The sequence below is a fragment of the Procambarus clarkii genome, chromosome 10 (assembly GCF_040958095.1).
Source record: "Procambarus clarkii isolate CNS0578487 chromosome 10, FALCON_Pclarkii_2.0, whole genome shotgun sequence".
NCBI classification, from domain to species: domain Eukaryota; kingdom Metazoa; phylum Arthropoda; class Malacostraca; order Decapoda; family Cambaridae; genus Procambarus; species Procambarus clarkii.
Window position 1 is genome coordinate 45,252,194 of NC_091159.1, and position 26,609 is coordinate 45,278,802.

The 26,609-nt window shown below is 44.2% G+C and overlaps 1 protein-coding gene across 1 annotated transcript; it reads right to left on the minus strand.

Moving 5' to 3' along the window:
* Window positions 1–1,181: 1,181 nt before the first annotated feature.
* Window positions 1,182–24,743, minus strand: LOC123773335 (uncharacterized). The gene is made up of 4 exons (XM_069322372.1): window positions 24,653–24,743; window positions 6,516–6,750; window positions 5,387–5,567; window positions 1,182–4,648 (listed from the first exon to the last, which is right to left on the minus strand). Exons 2-4 carry the CDS (start codon window positions 6,745–6,747, stop codon window positions 4,489–4,491), a joined length of 573 nt encoding a protein of 190 aa, XP_069178473.1. The 5' UTR covers window positions 6,748–6,750; window positions 24,653–24,743; the 3' UTR covers window positions 1,182–4,488.
* Window positions 24,744–26,609: the final 1,866 nt, after the last annotated feature.

Below are 26,609 nucleotides of genomic sequence, written 5' to 3' on the forward strand. Positions count from 1 at the left end.
GTACTGTGATGAAACTGTGCCTCTCATTCGTTAGCAAGAACACTATAGCATTGTTAGATCATGTAACACCTTCCAATTATCCCAGTTTCTGTTATTAATCTCCTTCCTTTCTCAACCTTCTTCTACTTCTCTTCCTCCTCCCTCCTGCTGCTCCTCCTGCCCCCCCTCCCCCGCCCAGCTGGAGCAGGTGTCTCAATACCACACGGACCATTAAAGCAAATCTCTTCATCTCTATACTTATACTGAAAGAATGAAATTGAACAAAGATATTCAGATTTTCTCGAGCGTCTCAAAATAATTCGTGAGTTTTTTTTTTATCATATCGATTATATAATTGATTTTTTTTAGTTTTTTATTTGTTTTTGGGTGTTTTTGTATTTTGTTATTGTTCGAAGGATATATTATAAATTATTTTTCTAACAATTAATTGTTCTTTATTTGTTATGGTTGGTGCGTTAGTGTTGAGATAGATAGATATTTAGGAAAGATAGACAAATAGATAATGATATTGAATGATTTAATGACAGAAATCATAAATATATTGTAATAGATATAAATAACAATTAAGTTAAATTAAATATATTAAATAATAAATTAGTAACAAAAATTGGAATTCCCTTAAACAATACTTGCTAAATTACGTCATTTATATTATAAATAATATATTCTCTACTTGAACCTAAGTTCAAACTTTATAAAATAAACACTACTTCAAGCTAACTTTAAAAAAAAAACTTCAAACATAGTACATCTCTATTTCAAGCTAAGTTATAAGCTGTATGACATCTGCATCACTATATCAACTACACTTTTATCCATTACTTACATTACTAAACTGGATTACTTTAAGGATACTGGCCATTTAAATTAGCACAAAACACGAAGTCTAGGAGCTGTAAGTGTGTAAGTGTGTGTGTGTGTGTGTGTAGTTACTTAAGTGTAGTGTAAGTGTGTGTGTGTGTGTAGTTACTTAAGTGTAGTGTAAGTGTGTGTGTGTGTGTAGTTACTTAAGTGTAGTGTAAGTGTGTGTGTGTAGTTACTTAAGTGTAGTGTAAGTGTGTGTGTGTGTGTAGTTACTTAAGTGTAGTGTAAGTGTGTGTGTGTGTGTAGTTACTTAAGTGTAGTGTAAGTGTGTGTGTGTAGTTACTTAAGTGTAGTGTAAGTGTGTGTGTGTAGTTACTTAAGTGTAGTGTAAGTGTGTGTGTGTAGTTACTTAAGTGTAGTGTAAGTGTGTGTGTGTAGTTACTTAAGTGTAGTGTAAGTGTGTGTGTGTAGTTACTTAAGTGTAGTGTAAGTGTGTGTGTGTAGTTACTTAAGTGTAGTGTAAGTGTGTGTGTGTAGTTACTTAAGTGTAGTGTAAGTGTGTGTGTGTAGTTACTTAAGTGTAGTGTAAGTGTGTGTGTGTAGTTACTTAAGTGTAGTGTAAGTGTGTGTGTGTAGTTACTTAAGTGTAGTGTAAGTGTGTGTGTGTAGTTACTTAAGTGTAGTGTAAGTGTGTGTGTGTAGTTACTTAAGTGTAGTGTAAGTGTGTGTGTGTAGTTACTTAAGTGTAGTGTAAGTGTGTGTGTGTAGTTACTTAAGTGTAGTGTAAGTGTGTGTGTGTAGTTACTTAAGTGTAGTGTAAGTGTGTGTGTGTAGTTACTTAAGTGTAGTGTAAGTGTGTGTGTGTAGTTACTTAAGTGTAGTTAGAGGATGGGAGAGTTACCCTCGTGGTGTCCCACCTCGTGGTGTCCCACCTTGTGGTGTCCCACCTCGTGGTGTCCCACCTCGTGGTGTCCCGCCTCGTGGTGTCCCACCTCGTGGTGTCCCACCTTGTGGTGTCCCACCTCGTGGTGTCCCACCTTGTGGTGTCCCACCTCGTGGTGTCCCACCTTGTGGTGTCCCGCCTCGTGGTGTCCCACCTCGTGGTGTCCCACCTTGTGGTGTCCCACCTCGTGGTGTCCCACCTTGTGGTGTCCCGCCTCGTGGTGTCCCACCTTGTGGTGTCCCGCCTCGTGGTGTCCCACCTCGTGGTGTCCCACCTTGTGGTGTCCCACCTCGTGGTGTCCCACCTTGTGGTGTCCCGCCTCGTGGTGTCCCACCTTGTGGTGTCCCGCCTCGTGGTGTCCCACCTCGTGGTGTCCCACCTTGTGGTGTCCCGCCTCGTGGTGTCCCGCCTCGTGGTGTCCCACCTCGTGGTGTCCCGCCTCGTGGTGTCCCACCTCGTGGTGTCCCACCTCGTGGTGTCCCGCCTCGTGGTGTCCCGTCTTCCCAGTACTCTTTGTCGTATAACACGTTGAAACTACTGACGGTCTTCACCTCCATCACCACCTTCTCAGTTGTTCCTACCGTCTACCACTCTGCAAAAGTGAAATTTCTAATGTTTTTTCGGTATTTCGTTTCCTTAGTTTCCATCTATGATATCTTTTTCTTTGAAGCTGCAGTTTTCAAGAACTCTTCTTCGTCAGTTTGGTCGATTCCTGTTTCTATTTTGTACGTAGTGATCATATCACCTCTTTTTCTTCTATCTTCTAGTTTTAGTATATTTAAGATCTTGAGCCTCTCCTCGGAGCTCTTGTTTCTTAGTTCCGAGAAGCCAATTAGTTTCATGTCTGTACACCTTTTCCAGTTTATTGATTGACTTCTTTAGATTTAGTAGGGGGGGGGGTAGAAATAGCCTAATCTACTCTATCCCTTTGAGATGTATTTCTTTCTTGTCTCAGTAAACATACTTGAACTTGATCTGGACACCATTCAACCGCTGCACATTCCAATTTTTGGTCTTGCGAAGGTCGTGAACAATATCTGTAATATTTCGCCATCCATGTATTTAAAACTGATTCTGAAGATGGAAAGCGTAGCATAGGCTCCTCTCACACTGTGATCCTTTGTGGCTGAATCACCCCTTGATCTCCTTATCAGAATTCTTTAACGCCTTATCAGATAACAGGCCACACTCAGCCTACAAATTATCTCCTATTCCACTTTCCAACGACACGGAATTTAATGTGAATAAGTGCCAAAATTCACTTATTCACATTATTCACATTAAATTCCGTTTGCCAAGTGATGTTCCATACACTTGTGTATATCCAGGTGTTCTTGAAGGGCGTGACAATCATATAAGAATGTTCATATAACTCTCATTCCTTCTGGTAGATCGTTATATAGATAATGAACATTACTGGTGCTAGAACTGAACCCTGCGGTACTCTAGTAGGATTTCTTCAGTCTGGTACATTTGCCTCTCATTACCACTCCTATCTCATCATTACCATTCCTATCGCATTACCATTTTCCTCTCGGGATAATTTTTATCTAAATCAGAAGTCTCTCTGTCACCTCTCCAGTATGTTTCAGTTTCCGGAAGGATCTTTTATATGGGACTTTGTCAACAGCCTTTTTTTTTATTTTTTGTCACGATACAGTAAAGTCAACTATATCTTTCCTGTATGGTCTTTGTGGCTCAATCGTAGAAACTAAGTAGATTTGTTACACAGGATCTTCCTGATCGAAAACCATACTGTTATTTTAGCATTCCTCTCCAGGTGGTCTATCTTGAGGTTATCTTGAGATGATTTCGAGGCTTTAGTGTCCCCGCGGCCCGGTCCTCGACCAGGCCTCTACCCCCAGAAAGCAGCTCGTGACAGCTGACTAACACCCAGGTACCTATTTTACTGCTGGTCTGCCCATTTGGTTTTAATAAGTTTTTCTAGTCTTAATGGTCTTCCGTGATACGATACCGTTCTTGTAGATTGGAACTGTGTTTGCCTTTTTTCCATACCTGTCAAGATTCCTGTTAACAAAGATGACTGAAAAATCAATTGAAGTCGGGTGCTTAGCTCAGGGGAGCATTCTCTCAGAACCCAAAGTGAAACCTCATCTGGGCCAACGGCCTTGTTTCTACTTCACTTCTTGTGCATTTTTCCCACTTCGTCTTGAAACACCTTTTAGTACTCTGTTATTCCTCTGGTATTCGTAATGTACTCACCTAATTGTGCTTGCGGGGGTTGAGCTCTGGCTCTTTGGTCCCGCCTCTCAACTGTCAATCAACTATGTTGAATGTGTGTGTGTGTGTGTGTGTGTGTGTGTGTGTGTGTGTGTGTGTGTGTGTGTGTGTGTGTGTGTGTGTGTGTGTGTGTGTGTGTGTGAAAGAGACATCTGGAGTGGATTGTTTGGGCAGCTCTACAACAAGTTAGTCGATTGTTTGGGGGCAGCTCCGCATCAATTTAATTGTTCCTGAACTGACGGATTTTGAAGTGAGTTCGTTCTAATAGTTAGTGTGACTGTGTGAAGTTGTTTGGTCAGACCATTTCAGTGGTAAGAATGGAAGACTGTCACTTACGATGGTCTGCCAGTGTAAGTGTGGTTCTGTCCTAGTGGTCTGATTAGAGTGGTCTGATTAGAGTGGTCTGATGGTATATTAATCCCACTGCTTTACCACTGGAACTGAGTCTATAATCCCACTGGTCTATTGAAAATTTGGGGATTTAGCTTTCATTTACTCTGCTAGTTCTGGGGTAGAGTAGCCAATTGTTGATCTGGACAGTGACGCTCGTACGCCTGGCAGCTCCTTACCGTCCGCCCGTACTGTGCTGCCAGCTGTAGATCTCGTACGGAGGCTGCATCTCCCTCGTCCATCTGTCCCAGCATTTCCTCAGTTACCTGGCTGTTGAGGAAGGGGTCACGTCAGGTCAGGACAATCCGGCAACGTTGATCAAAGGATTTAATAATGATTAAAATGTGGACCCTAAAGCGGACTTGTATAAATAGAATCTTTGGTTTAATCATTCTTTGTCTAATCTGTCTCTCTCTCTCTCTCTCTCTCTCTCTCTCTCTCTCTCTCTCTCTCTCTCTCTCTCTCTCTCTCTCTCTCTCTCTCTCTCTCTCTCTCTCTCTCTCTCTCTTTGTACTTCAGCTGGGCCCCTGAATCATGTAAGACTTGAGATTTATGAATGTAAATGGTAAGTGATAACTCCTGAGTGAAGCTTTTGAACCTTAGTGAAGCTCCTGAGTGAAGCTTTTGAACCTTAGTGAAGCTCCTGAGTGAAGCTTTTGAACCTTAGTGAAGCTCCTGAGTGAAGCTTTTGAACCTTAGTGAAGCTCCTGAGTGAAGCTTTTGAACCTTAGTGAAGCTCCTGAGTGAAGCTTTTGAACCTTAGTGAAGCTCCTGAGTGAAGCTTTTGAACCTTAGTGAAGCTCCTGAGTGAAGCTTTTGAACCTTAGTGAAGCTCCTGAGTGAAGCTTTTGAACCTTAGTGAAGCTCCTGAGTGAAGCTTTTGAACCTTAGTGAAGCTCCTGAGTGAAGGACTTAAGTGAAGAGATCATTAAATTGATCCCACGATGCTCTGAATGAAGTCTAGAACCCCCAAAGATGTGAATGAACATGTTTTTGAAGCCACTGTACCCGAAGAGCTCGGTGAGGACTCCAGCAACAGGCTGGTTGATCAGGCTGGCCGAGGGGAGGTGGGCCTCACACACCACCCGTCGGCGACAGTCCTGGCTCTCCACCGCGTAGATTGCCCAAGCCTTCTCCAGCAGGTCCAGGATGTCGAAGTACGCGTCGATGGTTCGGTCGTTTCTGTAGCCTGTGGGGGAGATGGTGGTGGTGGTGAGAGGGGGTGGTGGTGTGGGGGGAGATGGTGGTGGTGGTGAGAGGGGGTGGTGGTGTGGGGGAGATGGTGGTGGTGGTGAGAGGGGGTGGTGGTGTGGGGGAGATGGTGGTGGTGGTGAGAGGGGGTGGTGGTGTGGGGGAGATGGTGGTGGTGGTGAGAGGGGGTGGTGGTGTGGGGGAGATGGTGGTGGTGGTGAGAGGGGGGGGGTGGTGTGGGGGAGATGGTGGTGGTGGTGGTGAGAGGGGGTGGTAGTGCTGGTGATGATGTGGTGATGATTTAGATGGTGGTGATGGTGCTATTGTGTGGGTGATGATCAGAGGGTAGCAGACCTCCGAAACATCACAGCATCACAAACCTATATATATATATATATATATATATATATATATATATATATATATATATATATATATATATATATATATATATATATATATATATATATGCGAACAAGCCTGAATGGTCCCCAGGACAAGTTGAGTTTTCAGTTACATATATATATATATATATATATATATATATATATATATATATATATATATATATATATATATATATATATATATATATATATACACACACACACTTTTCAACACAGTCAAGTTGAAGAAAACACAAATTATTACAAGCATTTCATTTCTAGAAATGATCATTTCTTGACCTGACACAGACAGAGATGAACTGTCATAGGATAACATGACAGGCGGCTCGAGGAATAAGTTCCAGGCCGTAAGAACGTACACATGACAAAGATATAAAAAGATATCATAAATATCAGTTGATATCGCTCCAGTACTCCCAGCGATAGAGGCCCAGTCTGACAATGTTATAGTAGTGAATCAAAGACAATGTTGTTGTTTATGAACAAAAAGTTCCAAGCAGCACGGGCTATGGCGAGCCCGTATAGCCAGTGTGACGTACCTGTGCGCCTATATTTCTCATTCCTGCGCAAGCCGACCTCGACGTAGTAGTAGTAGTAGAGAGCAATGGCGGTGATGATGAAGAAGAGACCCATGGCCAGGCCGGCCGTGGTGACGAGGGTGGTGGCATTGTACGAGTAGACGAAGAAGCGGGCCTCGTCTGCCTCGTCCACGGGGAAGAAATCATCGTCCTCCATCGAGGAGAGACTGGCCGAGGCTGGCGTGGGGTCCATCTTCTGTGAGGGTGAAGGTTAGGTTAGGTTAGGTTAGGTTAGGGATAGCTCATGGATAGGTCATGGATAGGTCATGGATAGGTCATGAATAGCTCATGGATAGGTCATGGATAGGTCATGGATAGGTCATGGATATGTCATGAATAGCTCATGGATAGGTCATGAATAGCTCATGGATAGGTCATGGATAGGTCATGAATAGCTCATGGATAGGTCATGGATAGGTCATGGATAGGTCATGGATAGGTCATGAATAGCTCATGGATAGGTCATGAATAGCTCATGGATAGGTCATGGATAGGTCATGGATAGGTCATGGATAGGTCATGGATAGGTCATGGATAGGTCATGGATAGGTCATGGATAGGTCATGGATAGGTTGCACTGGGGGCTCACCTTTTTCCAATCTTCAGGTGTCTAATGTACTAATTTCCCTAATTTTTTTTTTTTTTCCTTATTTCATATCTTGAGTTTCCTCAAGGAACTCAAGATAGCCTCAAGAATATCGTCATCTATTTCTATTTCTCTCTGACGCACGCGCACACACATTCCCAGGATGCTGCCTTAGCAGCTAACTCCAAAGGTATCTATTTACTGGTAAGTGAACAGGAGCATTAGGTGAAAGAAACTCTAGTCATATGTTTCTGCCTCGGCCGGGAATCGAACTCAGGCCCTTAGGACTATGACCCCCCGCCCCCCCCCCGAGTACTGTCCGCTCGATGTGAGGACCTGTGTGTGTGTGTGTACTCACCTAATTGTGCTTGCGGGGGTTGAGCTCTGGCTCTTTGGTCCCGCCTCTCAACCGTTAATCAACTGGTGTACAGATTCCTGAGCCTATTGGGCTCTGTCATATCTACACTTGAAACTGTGGAGATAATTAGCCTCCACTACACCACTGCCTAATGCATTCCATCTGTTAACTACTCTGACACTGAAAAAGTTCTTTCTAACGTCCCTGTGGCTCATGTGGGTACTCAGTTTCCACCTGTGTCCCCTTGTTCGCGTACCCCCCCCCCCCCCTCGTGTTAAGCAGTTTATCTACCTTGTCAATTCCTCTGAGAATTTTGTAGATAGTGATCATGCCTCCACTTATTCTTCTGTCTTCCAGAGTCGTGAAGTGGATTTCCCGCAGCCTTTCCTCGTAACTCATGCCTCTTAGTTCTGGGACTAGCCTAGTGGCATACCTCTGAACTGTTTACCAGCTTCTTCTTACGCTTGACAAGGAACGGGCGCCATGCTAGGGCCGCTGTGTGTGTGTGTGTGTGTGTGTGTGTGTGTGTGTGTGTGTGTGTGTGTGTGTGTGTGTGTGTGTGTGTGTGTGTGTGTGTGTGTGTGTGTGTGTGTGTATGTGTGAGTATGTGTGAGTGCACGAGAGAGGAGAGTAACAGTACTAAAGATGAGAGTAGACAGACAGACAGACAGACAGAGCTCCTACACCGCAAGCTGCTGCTGCGAGAGAGAGTAAGTGAAGGAGAGAGCGAGAGACAGAGATGGAATGAAAACATGAGAGGAAGTTGAAAAACACAAACGGGCTGGAAAAGATAGAGAGACAGACAGAGACAGACAGACAGACAGACAGACAGACAGACAGACAGACAGACAGACAGACAGACAGACAGACAGACAGACAGAGACAGACAGACAGACAGCATTTGATCAATAAAAAGGCATCATTCATAATAAAGGCTGACACGTTGACATCATAATGGTGCAATATATTTTCCATTTATATTGCAATACAAATGTAATTTATTTTGAGTTCCGACACATAATAAACATTTACATTTTAAAACAATTGGTAACGAAGTGTTAATTAATTGAAAGTGTTGAAAGAGCAATGAAACATTTGAAAAATAAATTTTAGTGTTTTTCTTCACACTATTTTAGTATACCCGCCAGTTCAACAAGGCCAGTGGTAATTTAACCTAATGGATCAAGACTTTAATACAAAATGATCACTGAAGCGTTATCCGGCTCGAAGAAAACGGATACCAGTTAACACTTTCGCGCTACTCTTCCCGACATTCCCGACAAACCCGACATTAATGTTCCATTAATCTATATTTTTAATGTGGGAGCGACGGTATATATTCATAGCGTCTGTAGAGACAACCGCAATATGTAAAAAAAATTAAACTCTGCTTCAAATAACGTTTGAAGATCCATACACAAGGTTCCCGCTCACGGCGCCGACCCATCTCTTAAGAGAAGCGTTTGAAAATGTCTTTCGGTATTTGAAGGAGGAAGATAAGGAACAAGCAGAGGAAATTCTCGATAATATCCATCTTTCTCTCTGGATATTATCTTCAAAAAGCACATTATTTTGTTCTAAGATTCTAATCTACAGCTTCGACTGATCATCTGCCCCCAGCACTTAAATGACGACCTTGATGCTCAAAGGTTAGAAATAATAGATTATATAAAGTACAGTTTTGAATATCGATTACATTATGTAAGTTTCCAGAGATGGTGACGAATATCACATTGTTCAGTTGTCTTCCAGGAACGATGAGTTATAATGTCTGTCTGAGTCACTAATAAGTTTGTACCACTCTTGTTTACTGGTCAGAAATAAAGCCATTACAAGAGCCTCTCTGGTGTCTACTGTGATGCTGCCGGCAAAATGCAATGTTTTGACGTGTTTTGACAAGACAGCTTCAAAATGGAGTCGATAGTCTTGCTGCTTCATCAGTTTGGTTTAAAAGTTTCTGACTGATAGCTTGCTTAAGAACGTCTGTTCTTAAGCAGATGTTGTAAAGTGTTGCAACTATTTCTCTCGCTACTAAACTACTTGGCTCAGCTTTTTGGAAACAATTTGCATCGCAAATCTGAAGGCATATAAAAAACAATTTCAGTGTAATAGTAATGAGCTTAAAGAGGAGTTTTATGGAGACAAGCTCCCTCCTTAGTTTCAATAGCAAGCACTATATGCAACACAAGAGTCGGGAGATATTGATGGATTGATGAAGAACAAACCACCCAAGAGGTGGCACGGCCATGAATAGCCAGTAAGTGAGATATTGCGATAGCCGACCGACGGTTGAAAAGCGGAACCCAGAAGCTAATGCTATTTGTTAATCATATATAAGGCAGTATTTCTAAGTACACACACACACACACACAGTGGCTAGAAAGGCGGGATCCAAGAGTCAATGCTCGATCCTGCAACCCCAGTGAGGCTCCATTGATCCAGCAGACACAGAGATGACCCCAGTGAGGCTCCAGTGGTCCAGCAGACATAGGAAGATAGCCCTAGTACTATTGTTGAGTCAAGGGGAGACATAATTGCTATATGCAAAGTTTTCATGAGAATAGACAAGCCAGGCAAGAGCATATCATTTCGAATGGGTGGTACTCAAGTAGAATTTACGTTCCCGAATGAGCTACTTGGATTTTAGAGACAATTGGTTCAGAATCAAAGCAGTGAACAAATTGAGTGCGCTTATATGTTCAGACGTGGAATCAGAACCCACACGAAGCTTCGGAAGACTGGAGATTCTGTGTACTTCTTGCTTGAAAGTTGTGAGGCGGGACCAGTGAGCTGAACCTCAACCCCAAACAGGCACAATTAGATATTGAGTGCAACTGGATGCGTACAACCACTACAGTCGTCAAGACGACCACTCTTGTGTGTGTGTGTGTGTGTGTGTGTGTACTCACCTAGTTGTACTCACCTAGTTGTGTTTGCGGGGGTTGAGCTCTGGCTCTTTGGTCCCGCCTCTCAACCGTCAATCAACAGGTGTACAGATTCCTGAGCCTATTGGGCTCTATCATATCTACACTTGAAACTGTGTATGGAATCAGCCTCCACCACATCACCCCCTAATGCATTCCATTTGTCAACCACTCTGACACTAAAAAAGTTCTTTCTAATATCTCTGTGGCTCATTTGGGCACTCAGTTTCCACCTGTGTCCCCTTGTGCGTGTTCCCCTTGTGTTAAATAGACTGTCTTTATCTACGCTATCAATCCCCTTCAGAATTTTGAATGTGGTGATCATGTCCCCCCTAACTCTTCTGTCTTCCAGCGAAGTGAGGTTTAATTCCCGTAGTCTCTCCTCGTAGCTCATACCTCTCAGCTCGGGTACTAGTCTGGTGGCAAACCTTTGAACCTTTTCCAGTTTAGTCTTATCCTTGACTAGATATGGACTCCATGCTGGGGCTGCATACTCCAGGATTGGCCTGACATATGTGGTATACAAAGTTCTGAATGATTCTTTACACAAGTTTCTGAATGCCGTTCGTATGTTGGCCAGCCTGGCATATGCCGCTGATGTTATCCGCTTGATATGTGCTGCAGGAGACAGGTCTGGCGTGATATCAACCCCCAAGTCTTTTTCCTTCTCTGACTCCTGAAGAATTTCCTCTCCCAGATGATACCTTGTATCTGGCCTCCTGCTCCCTACACCTATCTTCATTACATTACATTTGGTTGGGTTAAACTCTAACAACCATTTGTTCGACCATTCCTTCAGCTTGTCTAGGTCTTCTTGAAGCCTCAAACAGTCCTCTTCTGTTTTAATCCTTCTCATAATTTTAGCATCGTCCGCAAACATTGAGAGAAATGAATCGATACCCTCCGGGAGATCATTTACATATATCAGAAACAAGATAGGACCGAGTACAGAGCCCTGTGGGACTCCACTGGTGACTTCACGCCAATCGGAGGTCTCACCCCTCACCGTAACTCTCTGCTTCCTATTGCTTAGATACTCCCTTATCCACTGGAGCACCTTACCAGCTACACCTGCCTGTCTCTCCAGCTTATGTACCAGCCTCTTATGCGGTACTGTGTCAAAGGCTTTCCGACAATCCAAGAAAATGCAGTCCGCCCAGCCCTCTCTTTCTTGCTTAATCTGTGTCACCTGATCGTAGAATTCTATCAAGCCTGTAAGGCAAGATTTACCCTCCCTAAATCCATGTTGGCGATTTGTCACGAAGTCCCTTCTCTCCAGATGTGTTACCAGGTTTTTTCTCACGATCTTCTCCATCACCTTGCATGGTATACAAGTCAAGGACACTGGCCTGTAGTTCAGTGCCTCTTGTCTGTCGCCCTTTTTGTATATTGGGACCACATTCGCCGTCTTCCATATTTCTGGTAGGTCTCCCGTCTCTAGTGACTTACTATACACTATGGAGAGTGGCAAGCAAAGGGCCTCTGCACACTCTTTCAGTACCCATGGTGAGATCCCATCTGGACCAACAGCCTTTCTAACATCCAGATCCAGCAGGTGTCTCTTGACCTCCTCTCTCGTAATTTCGAACTCCTCCAAGGCCGCCTGGTTTACCTCCCTTTCTCCTAGCACAGTGACCTCACCCTGTTCTATTGTGAAGACCTCCTGGAACCTCTTGTTGAGTTCCTCACACACCTCTCTGTCATTCTCTGTATACCTGTCCTCGCCTGTTCTAAGTTTCAATACCTGTTCTTTCACTGTTGTTTTCCTTCTGATGTGACTGTGGAGTAGCTTTGGTTCGGTCTTGGCTTTGTTTGCTATATCATTTTCAAAATTTTTCTCTGCTTCTCTTCTCACCCTGACGTACTCATTCCTGGTTCTCTGGTATCTCTCTCTGCTTTCTGGTGTTCTGTTATTCCGGAAGTTCCTCCACGCCTTTTTGTTCAGTTTCTTCGCTTCCATACATGCCCTATTATAAGATGGATTCTTCTGTTGCTTCTCGGATTTTTCCCTTTGGGCCGGGATGAACCTGTTTACTACCTCCTGACACTTTTGGGTAACATAGTCCATCATACCCTGTACAGACTTGTCTCTGAGGTCAATGTCACAAGGTATTTCACTTAGGAAACTTCTCATCTGTTCATAATTCCCCTTTCGGTATGCCAGCCTTTTGATTCCTAGTTCTTTTTGGGGGGAGATAAGTCCTAGTTCTACCAGGTACTCAAAGTTCAATACACTGTGGTCACTCATTCCCAAGGGCGCTTCCATCTTAACTTACCTTATATCCCATTCATGTGTGTGTGTGTGTGTGTGTGTGTGTGTGTGTGTGTGTGTGTGTGTGTGTGTGTGTGTGTGTGTGTGTGTGTGTGTGTGTGTGTGTGTGTACTCACCTAGTTGTACTCACCTAGTTGTGCTTGCGGGGGTTGAGCTCTGGCTCTTTGGTCCCGCCTCTCAACCGTCAATCAACAGGATCTGTGTGTGTGCGTGTGTGTGATGTGTGTGTGCGTGTGATGTGTGTGTGTGTGTGCGTGTGTGTGTGTGTGATGTGTGTGTGTGTGTGCGAGCATGCGCACATGTCGACACCTAGAATAAATTTTTGTAAACCAAAACAAGATGTACGAAAGTGATTCAAATCAGTGGTCGTCATGTTCTCTCATATTCCCATCACATCATATCTTGTACCTGTTATTATGTACACATTTCCACATGTCGCACTATGTATATATGATCGTGGGAGAAGGGGGGGGGGTTAGCGGAGATGTATATTACACATATTTTCACTGAGTTTACTTCAGTTCTGGAGTATGTCCGGGACTGAGGTATACTTGCTTGCTGGTCAGTATACTATAGTTGAGAGAGAGAGAGAGAGAGAGTGAACCTTCCCGAAGAGAAACGACAGGCGTCTACGCTAGACTTCCCTTCACAACTCAACTACACATTCCCTCGCTCTCCTAACCTGCCCGTCGTACCATACCAGGTGGAATATGCCAATTCATGCTATGATGAATTACTGTAGCAAGTAGCACGGAACTTGAGTCGCATCGGACGGAAGCTTCGGAGCCGGAGTGAATTTTTGTCCGGAGTTGCTAATGCCGTGTTGTGTTCCGAAATAAAGTTACAAATACAACACTCAATTTAGTCGGACAGATGTGTTTGCTACTTGGACTTTTTGTGTTCCGAGTAGCTGAATCTATAACAACATCAACACACAGCTCGATTTAGGTCCAAAGAAGTCCACTACGGGTTCACCATAGCCTGTGCTGCTTGGATTTTTTTTTGTTCCCAGTAGCTGAATTTAATACAACAACAACAGCTCTATTTAATATGCCCGCGAAACTGCCCTCATTGTAGCGGTAGATCCTTCGATACACTCGCTAGGTGGTCTGGGATCAGTGTGTTTGTGTACACTGACTCCAGTGTTTGTGTACACTGACTCCAGTGTTTGTGTACACTGACTCCAGTGTTTGTGTACACTGACTCCAGTGTTTGTGTCGTGCAATTGAATGTTTGGAGAATCATTTAGGTTAAGGTGTGACTCCCACCAGCACGCAGCCCAAGTACAGCCAGCCACACTCCCTTCAGATCGCGTGCTCCCTCACACCTCTAGACACTAATAGTTCGTCATAAGTTGCAGCAGATTGATTGATTGATGAAGATTAAGCCACCCAAAAGGAGGCACGGGCATGAATAGCCCGTAAAGTACCTGGGCTTATATGTTGCATTATGTATTCATGAACACCTTGCTTCCTATCCCTCGCTTAATTCTTCTCTCCCTTCTTCTTCACCTTCCCTTCCTCTCTTTCTCATCCCCTTACTCCCCATTCACCTCTCCCCATATAACCACTACCCCCACACTTTACCTCTCCCACACCCACCCATTTCTTTCACCTTTCCTCATTAACACTCTCACACTTGCACTCTAAAAAGCTTCAAGTTGTAGCGAGTTGCAGAATGACTCGAGAGAGGTCTGTGAGAGCCAGGAACATGCTCGAGTAGCGTTGAATCAGCTTTATCGACGTTGAATCAGCTTTAACGACGTTGAATCAGCTTTATCGATGTTGAATCAGCTTTATCGACGTTGAATCAGCTTTATCGACGTTGAATCAGCTTTATCGACGTTGAATCAGCTTTATCGACGTTGATTCAGCTTTATCGACGTTGATTCAACGTTGAATGAACGTCGTTTGCCCAACATGTGCCCACTAGGTAGCTGAGAGGCCGCCGCTAATCTTGATAATTAACGTGTTGGCAGAATGAAGAGAGATGATCAGGATACGGAAGATTAGGAAGATGAAGCGAAAGAAAAAAAAGTCTTAAAAGGCGAAGAAAAAAGGGGAAGAAAGAGAAGGAGGAGGAGGAGGAGGAGGAGGAGGAGGAGGAGGAGGAGGAATATCTGTGTTAAGAGGGTGAGAGAGCTTCCTTCTCGCTGGAGGCTGGTGGGGGGTGGTGGTCACTATCAAGGAAAACGGGAGTTTGGTGTTCCGTCAGGTGGTGTTCAGGGGCCCACGCTGTCTTGGGAACATTATCACGCCGCGCTGGTAACCCTCTGTGTGTGTGTGTGGGGAGGGGGGGGGGGGGGGGGGGGGTAGGGAGCTCTTCGGTTACCGTTAGTGTGTGTTTGAGTTGGACAGCAACATAATCCCGGTGGCGGCGTTCTCGGCTCATATGAGCTAACGAGTACTTGTAACAAGGTTTTAATTTTATTGTATTAGGGATGTTTCTTTTAATAATTCCCACGGCCTCAAATGTGATAAGTGGTAGAATTTCCGACCTGAAAATGCCTATAGCCATTGAAGGCACTTATTCCATGACTTCAGAGTCAATAATTCCAATAGAGCTCCGGACCGTAAATTCCTCTACAGCTTCTATCGATCTCTGGGAGTTCCACTTCATAACTGAAAATCGCTGTTCAGTCATTGCTTTCGCGGCCAGTTCCCACAGCAAGTTCTGGGATCTGCCTTTGGCATAATTTCTAGACGTTTATGGTGTGTGTGTCTCTCTCTTGTCTATGATAGTGACGAATTATTAGTGGTGATGGTGTTGAGGGAGATGATAGTGATGGTGGTGATGGTAATAACAGATTGGTGAGGAAACTAGAGGGACTTGGGATATATTATATATATATATATATATATATATATATATATATATATATATATATATATATATATATATATATATATATATATATATATATATATATATATATATATATATATATATATGATATCTCAACAAACCAGTCTCTCTCTGTCTATATCTCTGGTATTTCTGCCTGTCTTCTGTCTCTGAATGTCTGTCTATCGCTGTCTCTAGATCTTCTGTTACTCTATGTCTGTCACTGTCTGTCCTGTGTCTTCCTGTCTCATTGTCTCCCTTTCTGTCTGTACTTCGCTTTCTATGTCTGTCTCTGTCTTTATTTATGTATTTGTCTGTCTCACTCTGTATGTCTGTATTTCGCTGTCTCTGTCTTTCTCTTGCTGTTCGTCTCTCTGTTTCCTCTCTCCTTTTTGTCTCTGTCTCTGGCTTTTTCCGTCTTTGTTTCTGTCTGTTCTGTTATTTTGTTTCTGTATGGGTCTGTCTCTTTCATTCCATTTTTTCTGTCAATTTCTGCGTGTGTGTGTCTCTGTCTCTGTCAAATTGTTTCTCTGTCTGCCCATCTCTCTCTTTCTGTCTGTGCTTTTCCCTGAATGTTTCTCTTTGTCTCTTTTCTCTGTCTATCTGTTTCTCTGTAGGAGTATCTGTCTCTTTATTTGTAAATTATCTCTCTGTTTGTCTCTCTCACTTTAAGGAAGACGGGAGGTGGGGTTAGAGACAAAAGGAGAGACGGGTAATACCACAGTATCAATGTTGGAAAGTTGGGTGTGGCTAGCCCTAAGCGTTTGGCCTCTTTGACCTCTAATATTCTAATTTATTGGTAAGATTACAGGATATTTCAATGCGATTCTGAATAAGTAGTGATAAAATGTTCTTCCATCTTACGTAACTCTATCGTTTTCTGTAACTTTCTGCCCATTTTCTTCATGTTTTTATGTAATTTGCTTGTATGTGTCTGTTTGATTTTTAGCAGTTGGTTTCTTTTGTGTATTTGTGTGTATGCGTTTGAGTGTGTATATACACGTGTATGTGTAGGTATGCATGGGTGTGTATGTGTAGGTATGCATGGGTGTGTATGTGTAGGTATGCATGGGTGTGTATGTGTAGGTATGGATGGGTGTGTATGTGTAGGTATGCATGGGTGTGTATGTGTAGGTATGCATGGGTGTGTATGTGTAGGTATGCATGGGTGTGTATGTGTAGGTATGGATGGGTGTGTATGTGTAGGTATGCATGGGTGTGTATGTGTAGGTATGCATGGGTGTGTATGTGTAGGTATGCATGGGTGTGTATGTGTAGGTATGCATGGGTGTGTATGTGTAGGTATGCATGGGTGTGTATGTGTAGGTATGCATGGGTGTGTATGTGTAGGTATGCATGGGTGTGTATGTGTAGGTATGCATGGGTGTGTATGTGTATTTACTATTTGTATTTGTTACCTATTTGTGCCTACAGAATCAAGCTATTAGCTTTTGGGCCCCCGCCTTTCTAAGCTATCCCTTTCACCTTATTAAGTCCACTAGTACATACATTTTCTCTAACACATTCACGGGCTCACCATAGCCCGTGCTACTTGGAATTTTTTGTTCCAAGTAGCAAATCTTAAACAACATCCAACACACACACACACACACACACCATCCACGAGAAGAAGTCCGTGGCAGCTATCCAACTCCCAGGTACCTATTTACTGCGAGGTGAATAGGTGCATCAGGGTGAAAGTAACTGCCAGTTCGTTTCTGCCTCGGCTGGGAATCGAGCCCCTGGCCCTTACGATTACGACCCCCGAGCGCTGTCCACTCAACCACGAGACCCCGTTGAGTGTGTGTATATGTGTGTGTGTGTGTGTACTCACCTATATGTGCTTGCAGGATCGAGCATTGACTCTTGGATCCCGCCTTTCGAGCATCGGTTGTTTACAGCAATGACTCCTGTCCCATTTCCCTATCATACCTGGTTTTAAAATTATGAATAGTATTTGCTTCCACAACCTGTTCCTGAAGTGCATTCCATTTCCCCACTACTCTCACGCTAAAAGAAAACTTCCTAACATCTCTGTGACTCATCTGAGTTTCAAGCTTCCATCCATGTCCTCTCGTTCTGTTACTATTCCGTGTGAACATTTCGTCTATGTCCACTCTGTCAATTCCTCTGAGTATCTTATACGTTCCTATCATGTCCCCCCTCTCCCTTCTTCTTTCTAGTGTCGTAAGGCACAGTTCCCTCAGGCGCTCTTCATACCCCATCCCTCGTAGCTCTGGGACGAGTCTCGTTGCAAACCTCTGAACCTTTTCCAGTTTCATTATATGCTTCTTCAGATGGGGACTCCATGATGAGGCGGCATACTCTAAGACTGGCCTTACGTAGGCAGTGTAAAGCGCCCTAAATGCCTCCTTACTTAGGTTTCTGAATGATGTTCTAACTTTTGCCAGTGTAGAGTACGCTGCTGTCGTTATCCTATTAATATGTGCCTCAGGAGATAGATTAGGTGTTACGTCCACCCCCAGGTCTCTTTCACGCGTCGTTACAGGTAGGCTGTTCCCCTTCATTGTGTACTGTCCCTTTGGTCTCCTATCTCCTAGTCCCATTTCCATAACTTTACATTTGCTCGTGTTGAATTCTAGTAGCCATTTCTCTGACCATCTCTGCAATCTGTTCAGGTCCTCTTGGAGGATCCTGCAATCCTCATCTGTCACAACTCTTCTCATCAACTTTGCATCATCCGCAAACATCGACATGTAGGACTCTACGCCTGTAAACATGTCGTTAACATATACAAGAAATAGAATTGGTCCCAGCACCGATCCTTGTGGTACTCCACTTGTTACTGTTCGCCAGTCCGACTTCTCGCCCCTTGTGTGTGTGTGTGTGTGTGTGTGTGTGTGTGTGTAGGTTCTCACCTATTTGTACACACCTGTTTGTGCTTGGCTCTTTGGTCCCGCCTCTCAACTGTCAATCATCTGGTGTACAGATTCCCAAGTCTACTGGGCTCTATCATGTGTATCAGTTGTGTACTCACCTAATTGTCACCTAATTGTGCTTGCGGGGGATTGAGCTCTGGCTCTTTGGTCCCGCCTCTCAACCGTCAATCAACAGGTGTGTGTGTGTGTTTACTAGTTGTGTTTACTAGTTGTGTTTTTGCGGGGGTTGAGCTTTGCTCTTTCGGCCCGCCTCTCAACTGTCAATCAACTGTTTACTAACTACTTTTTTTTTCCCCCACACCACACCCACACACCCCAGGAAGCAGCCCGTGACAGCTGACTAACTCCCAGGTACCTATTTACTGCTAGGTAACAGGGGGCACTTAGGGTGAATGAAACTTTGCCCATTTGTTTCTGCCTCGTGCGGGAATCGAACCCGTGCCACAGAATTACGAGCCCTGCGCGCTATCCACCAGGCTACGAGGCCCTAATGTGTGTGTGTGTGTGTGTGTTTGTGTGTGTGTGTGTGTGTGTGTGTGTGTGTGTGTGTGTGTGTGTGTGTGTGTGTGTGTGTGTGTGTGTGTGTGTGTGCGTGCGTGCGTGTGTGTGCGTGCGTGTGTGTGTGTGTGTGTAGGCCAGTGTGGCACCCTGCTGACACTCCGATAACGGGGGTGCCAAACAGCCGGCCCCATTCATCATTCTCGTGGCTGTAACCGCGCGACTGCCTGCCGTCAACAAGCCAGTTGGCAGCCTTGACCGACGTGTTGACCTAATTCATGGTCAGTACCTGGTGCTTACCCAGACACTGGGTAAGCACACTGGCGTTCTTGTACACTTGGGATACCTTGCCAGTGTATCTGAGTGTACCAGATTATCCTCGATTGTACCAGATTGTCCTCGAGTGTACCAGATTGTCCTCGAGTGTTCCAGACTGTGCCTGAGTGTTCCATATTATTCTGGAGAGTGCCAAAAGTTTCCAGAGTGCACCAGATTGTTCCACAGTGTACCAGAATGTCCCAGAGTGTACCAGAGTGAACCAGAATGTCCCAGAGTGTACCAGAATGTCCCAGAGTGTACCAGAGTGAACCAGAATGTCCCAGAGTGTACCAGAATGTCCCAGAGTGTACCAGAGTGAACCAGAATGTCCCAGAGTGTACCAGATTGTCACACAGTGTACCAGATTGTCACACAATGTACCAGATTGTCACACAGTGTACCAGATTGTCACACAGTGTACCAGATTGTCACACAATGTACCAGATTGTCACACAGTGTACCAGATTGTCACACAGTGTACCAGATTGTCACACAGTGTACCAGATTGTCACACAGTGTACCAGATTGTCACACAGTGTACCAGATTGTCACACAATGTACCAGATTGTCACACAGTGTACCAGATTGTCACACAGTGTACCAGATTGTCACACAGTGTACCAGATTGTCACACAGTGTACCAGATTGTCACACAGTGTACCAGATTGTCACACAATGTACCAGATTGTCACACAGTGTACCAGATTGTCACACAGTGTACCAGATTGTCACACAGTGTACCAGATTGTCACACAGTGTACCAGATTGTCACACAGTGTACCAGATTGTCACACAATGTACCAGATTGTCACACAGTGTACCAGATTGTCACACAGTGTACCAGATTGTCACACAGTGTACCAGATTGTCACACAGTGTACCAGATTGTCACACAGTGTACCAGATTGTCACACAGTGTACCAGATTGTCACACAGCGTACCAGATTGTCACACAGTGTACCAGATTGTCCCACAGTGTACCAGATTGTCACACAGTGTACCAGATTGTCCCACAGTGTACCAGATTGTCACACAGTGTACCAGATTGTCCCACAGTGTACCAGATTGTCCCACAGTGTACCAGATTGTCACACAGTGTACCAGATTGTCACACAGCGTACCAGATTGTCACACAGTGTACCAGATTGTCACACAGTGTACCAGATTGTCACACAGTGTACCAGATTGTCACACAGTGTACCAGATTGTCACACAGTGTACCAGATTGTCACACAGTGTACCAGATTGTCACACAGCGTACCAGATTGTCACACAGTGTACCAGATTGTCACACAGTGTACCAGATTGTCACACAGTGTACCAGATTGTCACACAGTGTACCAGATTGTCACACAGTGTACCAGATTGTCACACAGTGTACCAGATTGTCACACAGTGTACCAGATTGTCACACAGTGTACCAGATTGTCACACAGTGTACCAGATTGTCACACAGCGTACCAGATTGTCACACAGTGTACCAGATTGTCACACAGTGTACCAGATTGTCACACAGTGTACCAGATTGTCACACAGTGTACCAGATTGTCACACAGTGTACCAGATTGTCACACAGTGTACCAGAAATACACATGTTCCACAACTTTCCACATCTGGAGCGAAAGAACTTTGTAACACAGCATCAACATGGGTTCAAGGATGGCCAGTCCTGCCTCACAGGGTTAATTGAATTCTATGACCAGGCAACAAAATTCAGGCAAATAGGAGAGGGATGGGTAAACTGCATATTTTTGGATTGTCAGAAAGCCTTTATCACAGTGCCACACAAGAGGCTAGTGAAATAGCTGGATATGCGAGGCTGGAGTGAAAGGGAAGGTACTCCGTTGGATAAGAGAGTACCTAAGTAACAGAAGACAGCGAGTCACTGTGAGGGGTGAGGCCTCAGATTGGCGAGACGTTACGAGTGGAGTACCGCAGGGGTCAGTCCTTGGACCGATACTGTTTCTGATATATGTAAATGATCTACCAGAGGGTATTGAATCGTTTCTCTCATTGTTTGCTGATGATGCAAAAATTATGAGGAGGATTAAAACAGAGAATGATAGTAGGAGGCTACAAGATGACCTAGACAGACTGGATGAATTGTCCAACAAATGGCTCCTAAAGTTCAATCCAAGTAAATGCAAGGTCATGAAACTAGGCGGTGGAAACATGAGGCCAGACACAGGATACCGAATGGGAAATGAAGTACTTCCTGAAACGAACAGAGAGAAAAATCTAAGAGTTGATATCACACCAAACCTGTCTCCTGAAGCCCACATAAAAAGAATTACATCTGCGGCGTATGCGAGGCTGGCTAGCATCAGAACAGCCTTCAGGAACCTGTGTAAGGAATCATTCAGAATCTTGTACACCACATATGTAAGACCAATCCTGGAGTATGCGGCCCCAGCATGGAGCCCGTACCTTATCAAGTACAAGACGAAGCTGGAAAAAGTTCAGAGGTATGCCACTAGGCTAGTCCCAGAACTAAGAGGCATGAGTTACGAGGAAAGGCTGCGGGAAATGCACCTTACGACACTGGAAGACAGAAGAGTAAGGGGAGACATGATCACTACCCCACACAATTCCCAGAGGAATTGACAGGGTAGATAAGGTTAAACATTTTAACAGTGGAGGTACGCGAACAAGGGGACACAGGTGGAAACTGAGTACCCAAATGAGCCACAGGGACGTTAGAAAGAACTTTTTCAGTGTCAGAGTAGTTAGTAAATGGAATGCACTAGGAAGTGATGTGGTGGAGGCTGACTCCATACACAGTTTCACATGTAGATACGATAGAGCTCAGTAGGCTCAGGAATCTGTACAACAGTTGATTAACGGATGAAAGGCGGGATCAAAAAGTCAGAGTTCAACCCCCGCAAGCACAAGTAGGTGAGTACACACTCCTGCACGCACCCATAGACTCTTGCACTCTTCCGCACACTCCTGCACGCACCCACACACTCCTGCACGCACCCATAGACTCTTGCACTCTCCCACACACTCCTGCACGCACCCATAGACTCCTGCACGCACCCATAGACTCTTGCACTCTCCCGTACACTCCTGCACGCACCCATAGACTCCTGCACGCACCCGCACACTCCTGCACGCACCCACAGATTCCAACCCACAATAATAAAGACCCCAGAACACAATAACATCATTCAACACCCTCACGAGTGTTTCCCGGTACCGACTAAGCAATCAAAGTGTTTCAAAGAAAAACAATCAAAGTGTTTCGGATTCGATTCCCGCTTTGGAATCTGTGTTGTTTCACTTATATTTAAGCCTGTCTCTCCCATATAACCCCACGACAGTTGATTCTCAACCTCACGGGGGTTTGTGGCTTCTGATTCCATAGTTAAGGTGATTGAATTGGTGATTGTGGCCTCTGACTTCGTGGATATAACGTCTGAAATCGTGTATATTTTTTTCTGAATTCTTTAGTTAAGGTTTTGAGCTCGCTGTATGCGAGTTTATGGAGGGGGGATGGGGAGGGGGGGGGGAAGGGGTGTTATCTCGTGTTGTGTTCTTGGTGTTTACTTGTTTATGGTGTTGTTTGTGTGAGGTTGTGTTAGCACCTTGTTTTGTTGTTGTTCAGGGAGAAGGGTGTTCGTGCTACGAGAGGGGTGGGGGGGGGGGTGGGGGGGTTCGCCTGTCTCTCTGAGGTGTTTTCTTTCCTGCTTATGAGGTTGTTACTATAGCTAGGTCTACTCTCTCTCTCTCTCTCTCTCTCTCTCTCTCTCTCTCTCTCTCTCTCTCTCTCTCTCTCTCTCTCTCTCTCTCTCTCTCTCTCTCTCTCTCTCTCTCTCTCTCTCTCTCTCTCTCTCTCTCTCTTTCTCTCTCTCTCTCTCTCTCTCTCTCTCTCTCTCTCTCTCTCTCTCTCTCTCTCTCTCTCTCTCTCTCTCTCTCTCTCTCTCTCTCTCTCTCTCTCTCTCTCTCATAGGCCTTCGCCCCTCGCCTCTCTGCTACTCTCCTTCCCTTCAAACTGTTTCCCTTCTCACTTGACCACAGACCTGACCATCGCCTGTGGTCATTCAACTGTTGGGAGTATCTCTAGATCGAGTGAAGAACGTTCTTGTTGTATCTTAATCTACCTGTACCCGTGTCTGTAATTATTGACTCTACCTGTACCTGTGTCTGTAATTATTGACTCTACCTGTAACCCGTGTCTGTAATTATTGACTCTACCTGTACCCGTGTCTGTAATTATTGACTCTACCTGTAACCCGTGTCTGTAATTATTGACTCTACCTGTAACCCGTGTCTGTAATTATTGACTCTACCTGTACCCGTGTCTGTAATTATTGACTCTACCTGTAACCCGTGTCTGTAATTATTGACTCTACTTGTATCCGTGTCTGTAATTATTGACTCTACCTGTACCCGTGTCTGTAATTATTGACTCTACCTGTAACCCGTGTCTGTAATTATTGACTCTACCTGTAACCCGTGTCTGTAATTATTGACTCTACCTGTAACCCGTGTCTGTAATTATTGACTCTACCTGTAACCCGTGTCTGTAATTATTGACTCTACTTGTATCCGTGTCTGTAATTATTGACTCTACCTGTACCCGTGTCTGTAATTATTGACTCTACCTGTACTGCTTAGAAATCTTCACAAACATTGCCCAAAATATCATCTTGCTTGACGATTTCAGTTTACGGTACAGAAAAATTAATATATGTGCCAAATACAGTTATGCCAGTGATAGTCACAGGAAGCGGTCCAAATGAACAGTCGCACACACAAATGACCTCTTGCAGGTGTGTGACAGGTTTGCCCTCAACTAGCAAATAGTACAACCAGCTAGGAAAGACAACACCCTAGATCATATGTTTTTTGTAAACAATGATGTACTGATTAGGGACAAAATTATTATTAATACTTGTTACTCAGATCAAAACCCTAATTGAAGTTTAAATATGTGTTAGCAATAGACCTGTGTCTATTGACAGCTAATAGACAGCTAGTCTCAAGTCCAAGAGATTTCACTCCACTGAAACTCTCTCCACTGTCACTCAAAAAAAAAAAAATACATATTTTTTTAACGATGGCAAAGTAAAAGGTAATAAATATATTTTTTTAAATAATATAGAAAACCAGGTCGGTCATATTTTTATGGTGAGTTTACGAAAAATATTTAGCAAGATATATATTTGTTGATAATGGAGGGATATATTCACCGAGAGGTATACTCATTGTATATATATATAATGGGAGTTTACTTTGGTTCTGAGCAATTTTGAGGTTGAATATATATACTGAGTGACTAACTGTAATGGCCTTCAGAGGTTGATGGGTCTCAAGAACAGGTAAACCAACCCCTACAATCACCTACAATCACCTGGAATACAGAATGTGACGTCGGTAAACCAGATTGACTCACCTGCAGACAGGCGGAATATACACACACTCATACACACACACACACATATACACACGCTCGGGATGAGTGCTTCACCGACGGTGGTCCGGGCCAGAGTGTGGACGGTCTGGACCAGTAGCCTTGATGTTACTTCCGTTATCACCGTCGTCACTGTTCACCGTCGTCACTCTTCACCACTTTACACCTTCTTCACCATCATTACTCCCATCAACACCTGCTACCACCATCATCACCACTATCATGTTGGACATCAAAGCCCAGGATGGGTCAGTTCAGAGGATTTGGTTCTGCGTATTATTACTGGTGTTTTGTAGTACATTGGTGAAGTAGATAGAGAAGTAGGCCCTGGAAACACAAACCGAAATTGTCTCTATTTTCCGCTTGTTACAACTTGTAATAAAGTTGTTACATCTTGGCTTAACGTGTTTATGACGTATTAGAACGTTGTTACAACTTGCTATATTGGTTGTTATAACTGGTTAGGAGGTGTTAAAACTTGTTCGAACGTTGTAGCAACGTCGTAGTTTCGGTGTGTGTTTGGTGGGTGGTTAGAACACAGCAAGAGAAGGAAGCGCTGATTGAGGAAATAAATGAATATATGGAGTTGTGAGAGGGGGATCAGTCCGTCCTCATCAACAAAGATCAAATGTTCATTCCATGTACCCGCCAAAAACCCCTGTTTATAAATAAAGAAAACTCTACACACTGGACTTACAACTGATGCTGTTCGAACATTTTTCGAACACTACCTGTCTCCACTGTCATTCAGTCTCCACAATATTGAAAAATTTTCGAACAGTGCTTCGTTCTTTCGTCTTCTGTTCGAACCCCAACGCTGGAAATGCCTCACCCCCAGTACTACAAATACAAATAATCGCCAACAGAACCTAACCATGTAGCCTAAACATAGCCACAATCAGTGAGAATGATCCAGGGCGGACCGAAACGTCGTCGTCCCTTCACCTTCTAGTGTGTGGTCTGGTCAACTTAGCCTAAACATAGGCTAAGTTGGCTTAGGCTTAGCCTAAACATAGGCTAGGCTAAGTAATATATAATATATATATATATTTGAGAAGATGCCAATTTGAATTATAGTGTGGTTTAAAGTAGTTTAATGTGTCTTTGGGGTGGTTGAGCGCACGAGCTTGGCCAGGGTGCGGGTTGGCATTGTCTTGTGTCCAACCAGAATAGCAACGACTTGGTTAAATTTGTTAAATATGAAACTTTAGCATCAGAATCTAACTTGAAATGAGCCGTCTCGCTATGCACGGAAACTGATGTTAGCTGAACAGTTGCCCTTTTTCCTGTTTTGTAAAGTGTTAATGTTGTTTGTGTTGCAAGTTTAAGTAGTTGCTTGTATTGCCGGTTCATATTTTTTCAGTGTGTCATAATTATCATTAACGTCTAATGCATAATGTATAATTATTATTACAGATATCAGCACTGCAGGGTAGAGATCAGTGCGTGTGGGAGAAGATAGCTAAGGACACACACACACACACACACACACACTGGGTGGCTGAGTGGACAGCACGCTTGACACGTAATCCAGTGATCCGGGGTTCGATTCCCAGCGCCGGCGAGTAACAACGGGCAGAGTTTCTTTCACCCTAATACCCCTGTTACCTAGCAGTAAATAGGTACCAGGGAGTTTAGACAGCTGTTACGGGCTGCTTCCCGAGAGGGAAGTGTGTGTGAGAAAAAAATAGTAGTTAGTAACAGTTGATTGACTGACAGTTGAGAGGCGAGCCGAAGGAACAGAGCTCAACCCCCCCCCCCCCGCAAGCACAACTAGATGAATACAACTAAGTGAGTACAGACACTGTGGTAAAGTGTGTTATATTAGGCATGCCTGGTGTCTCACAGTCATCCCTCGCTGCCTTCTCTGATGACACCAGTGGCAATTGGATCCCATACCACCAGTTGATGATGTGTGTGTGTGTACTCACCCACCCTG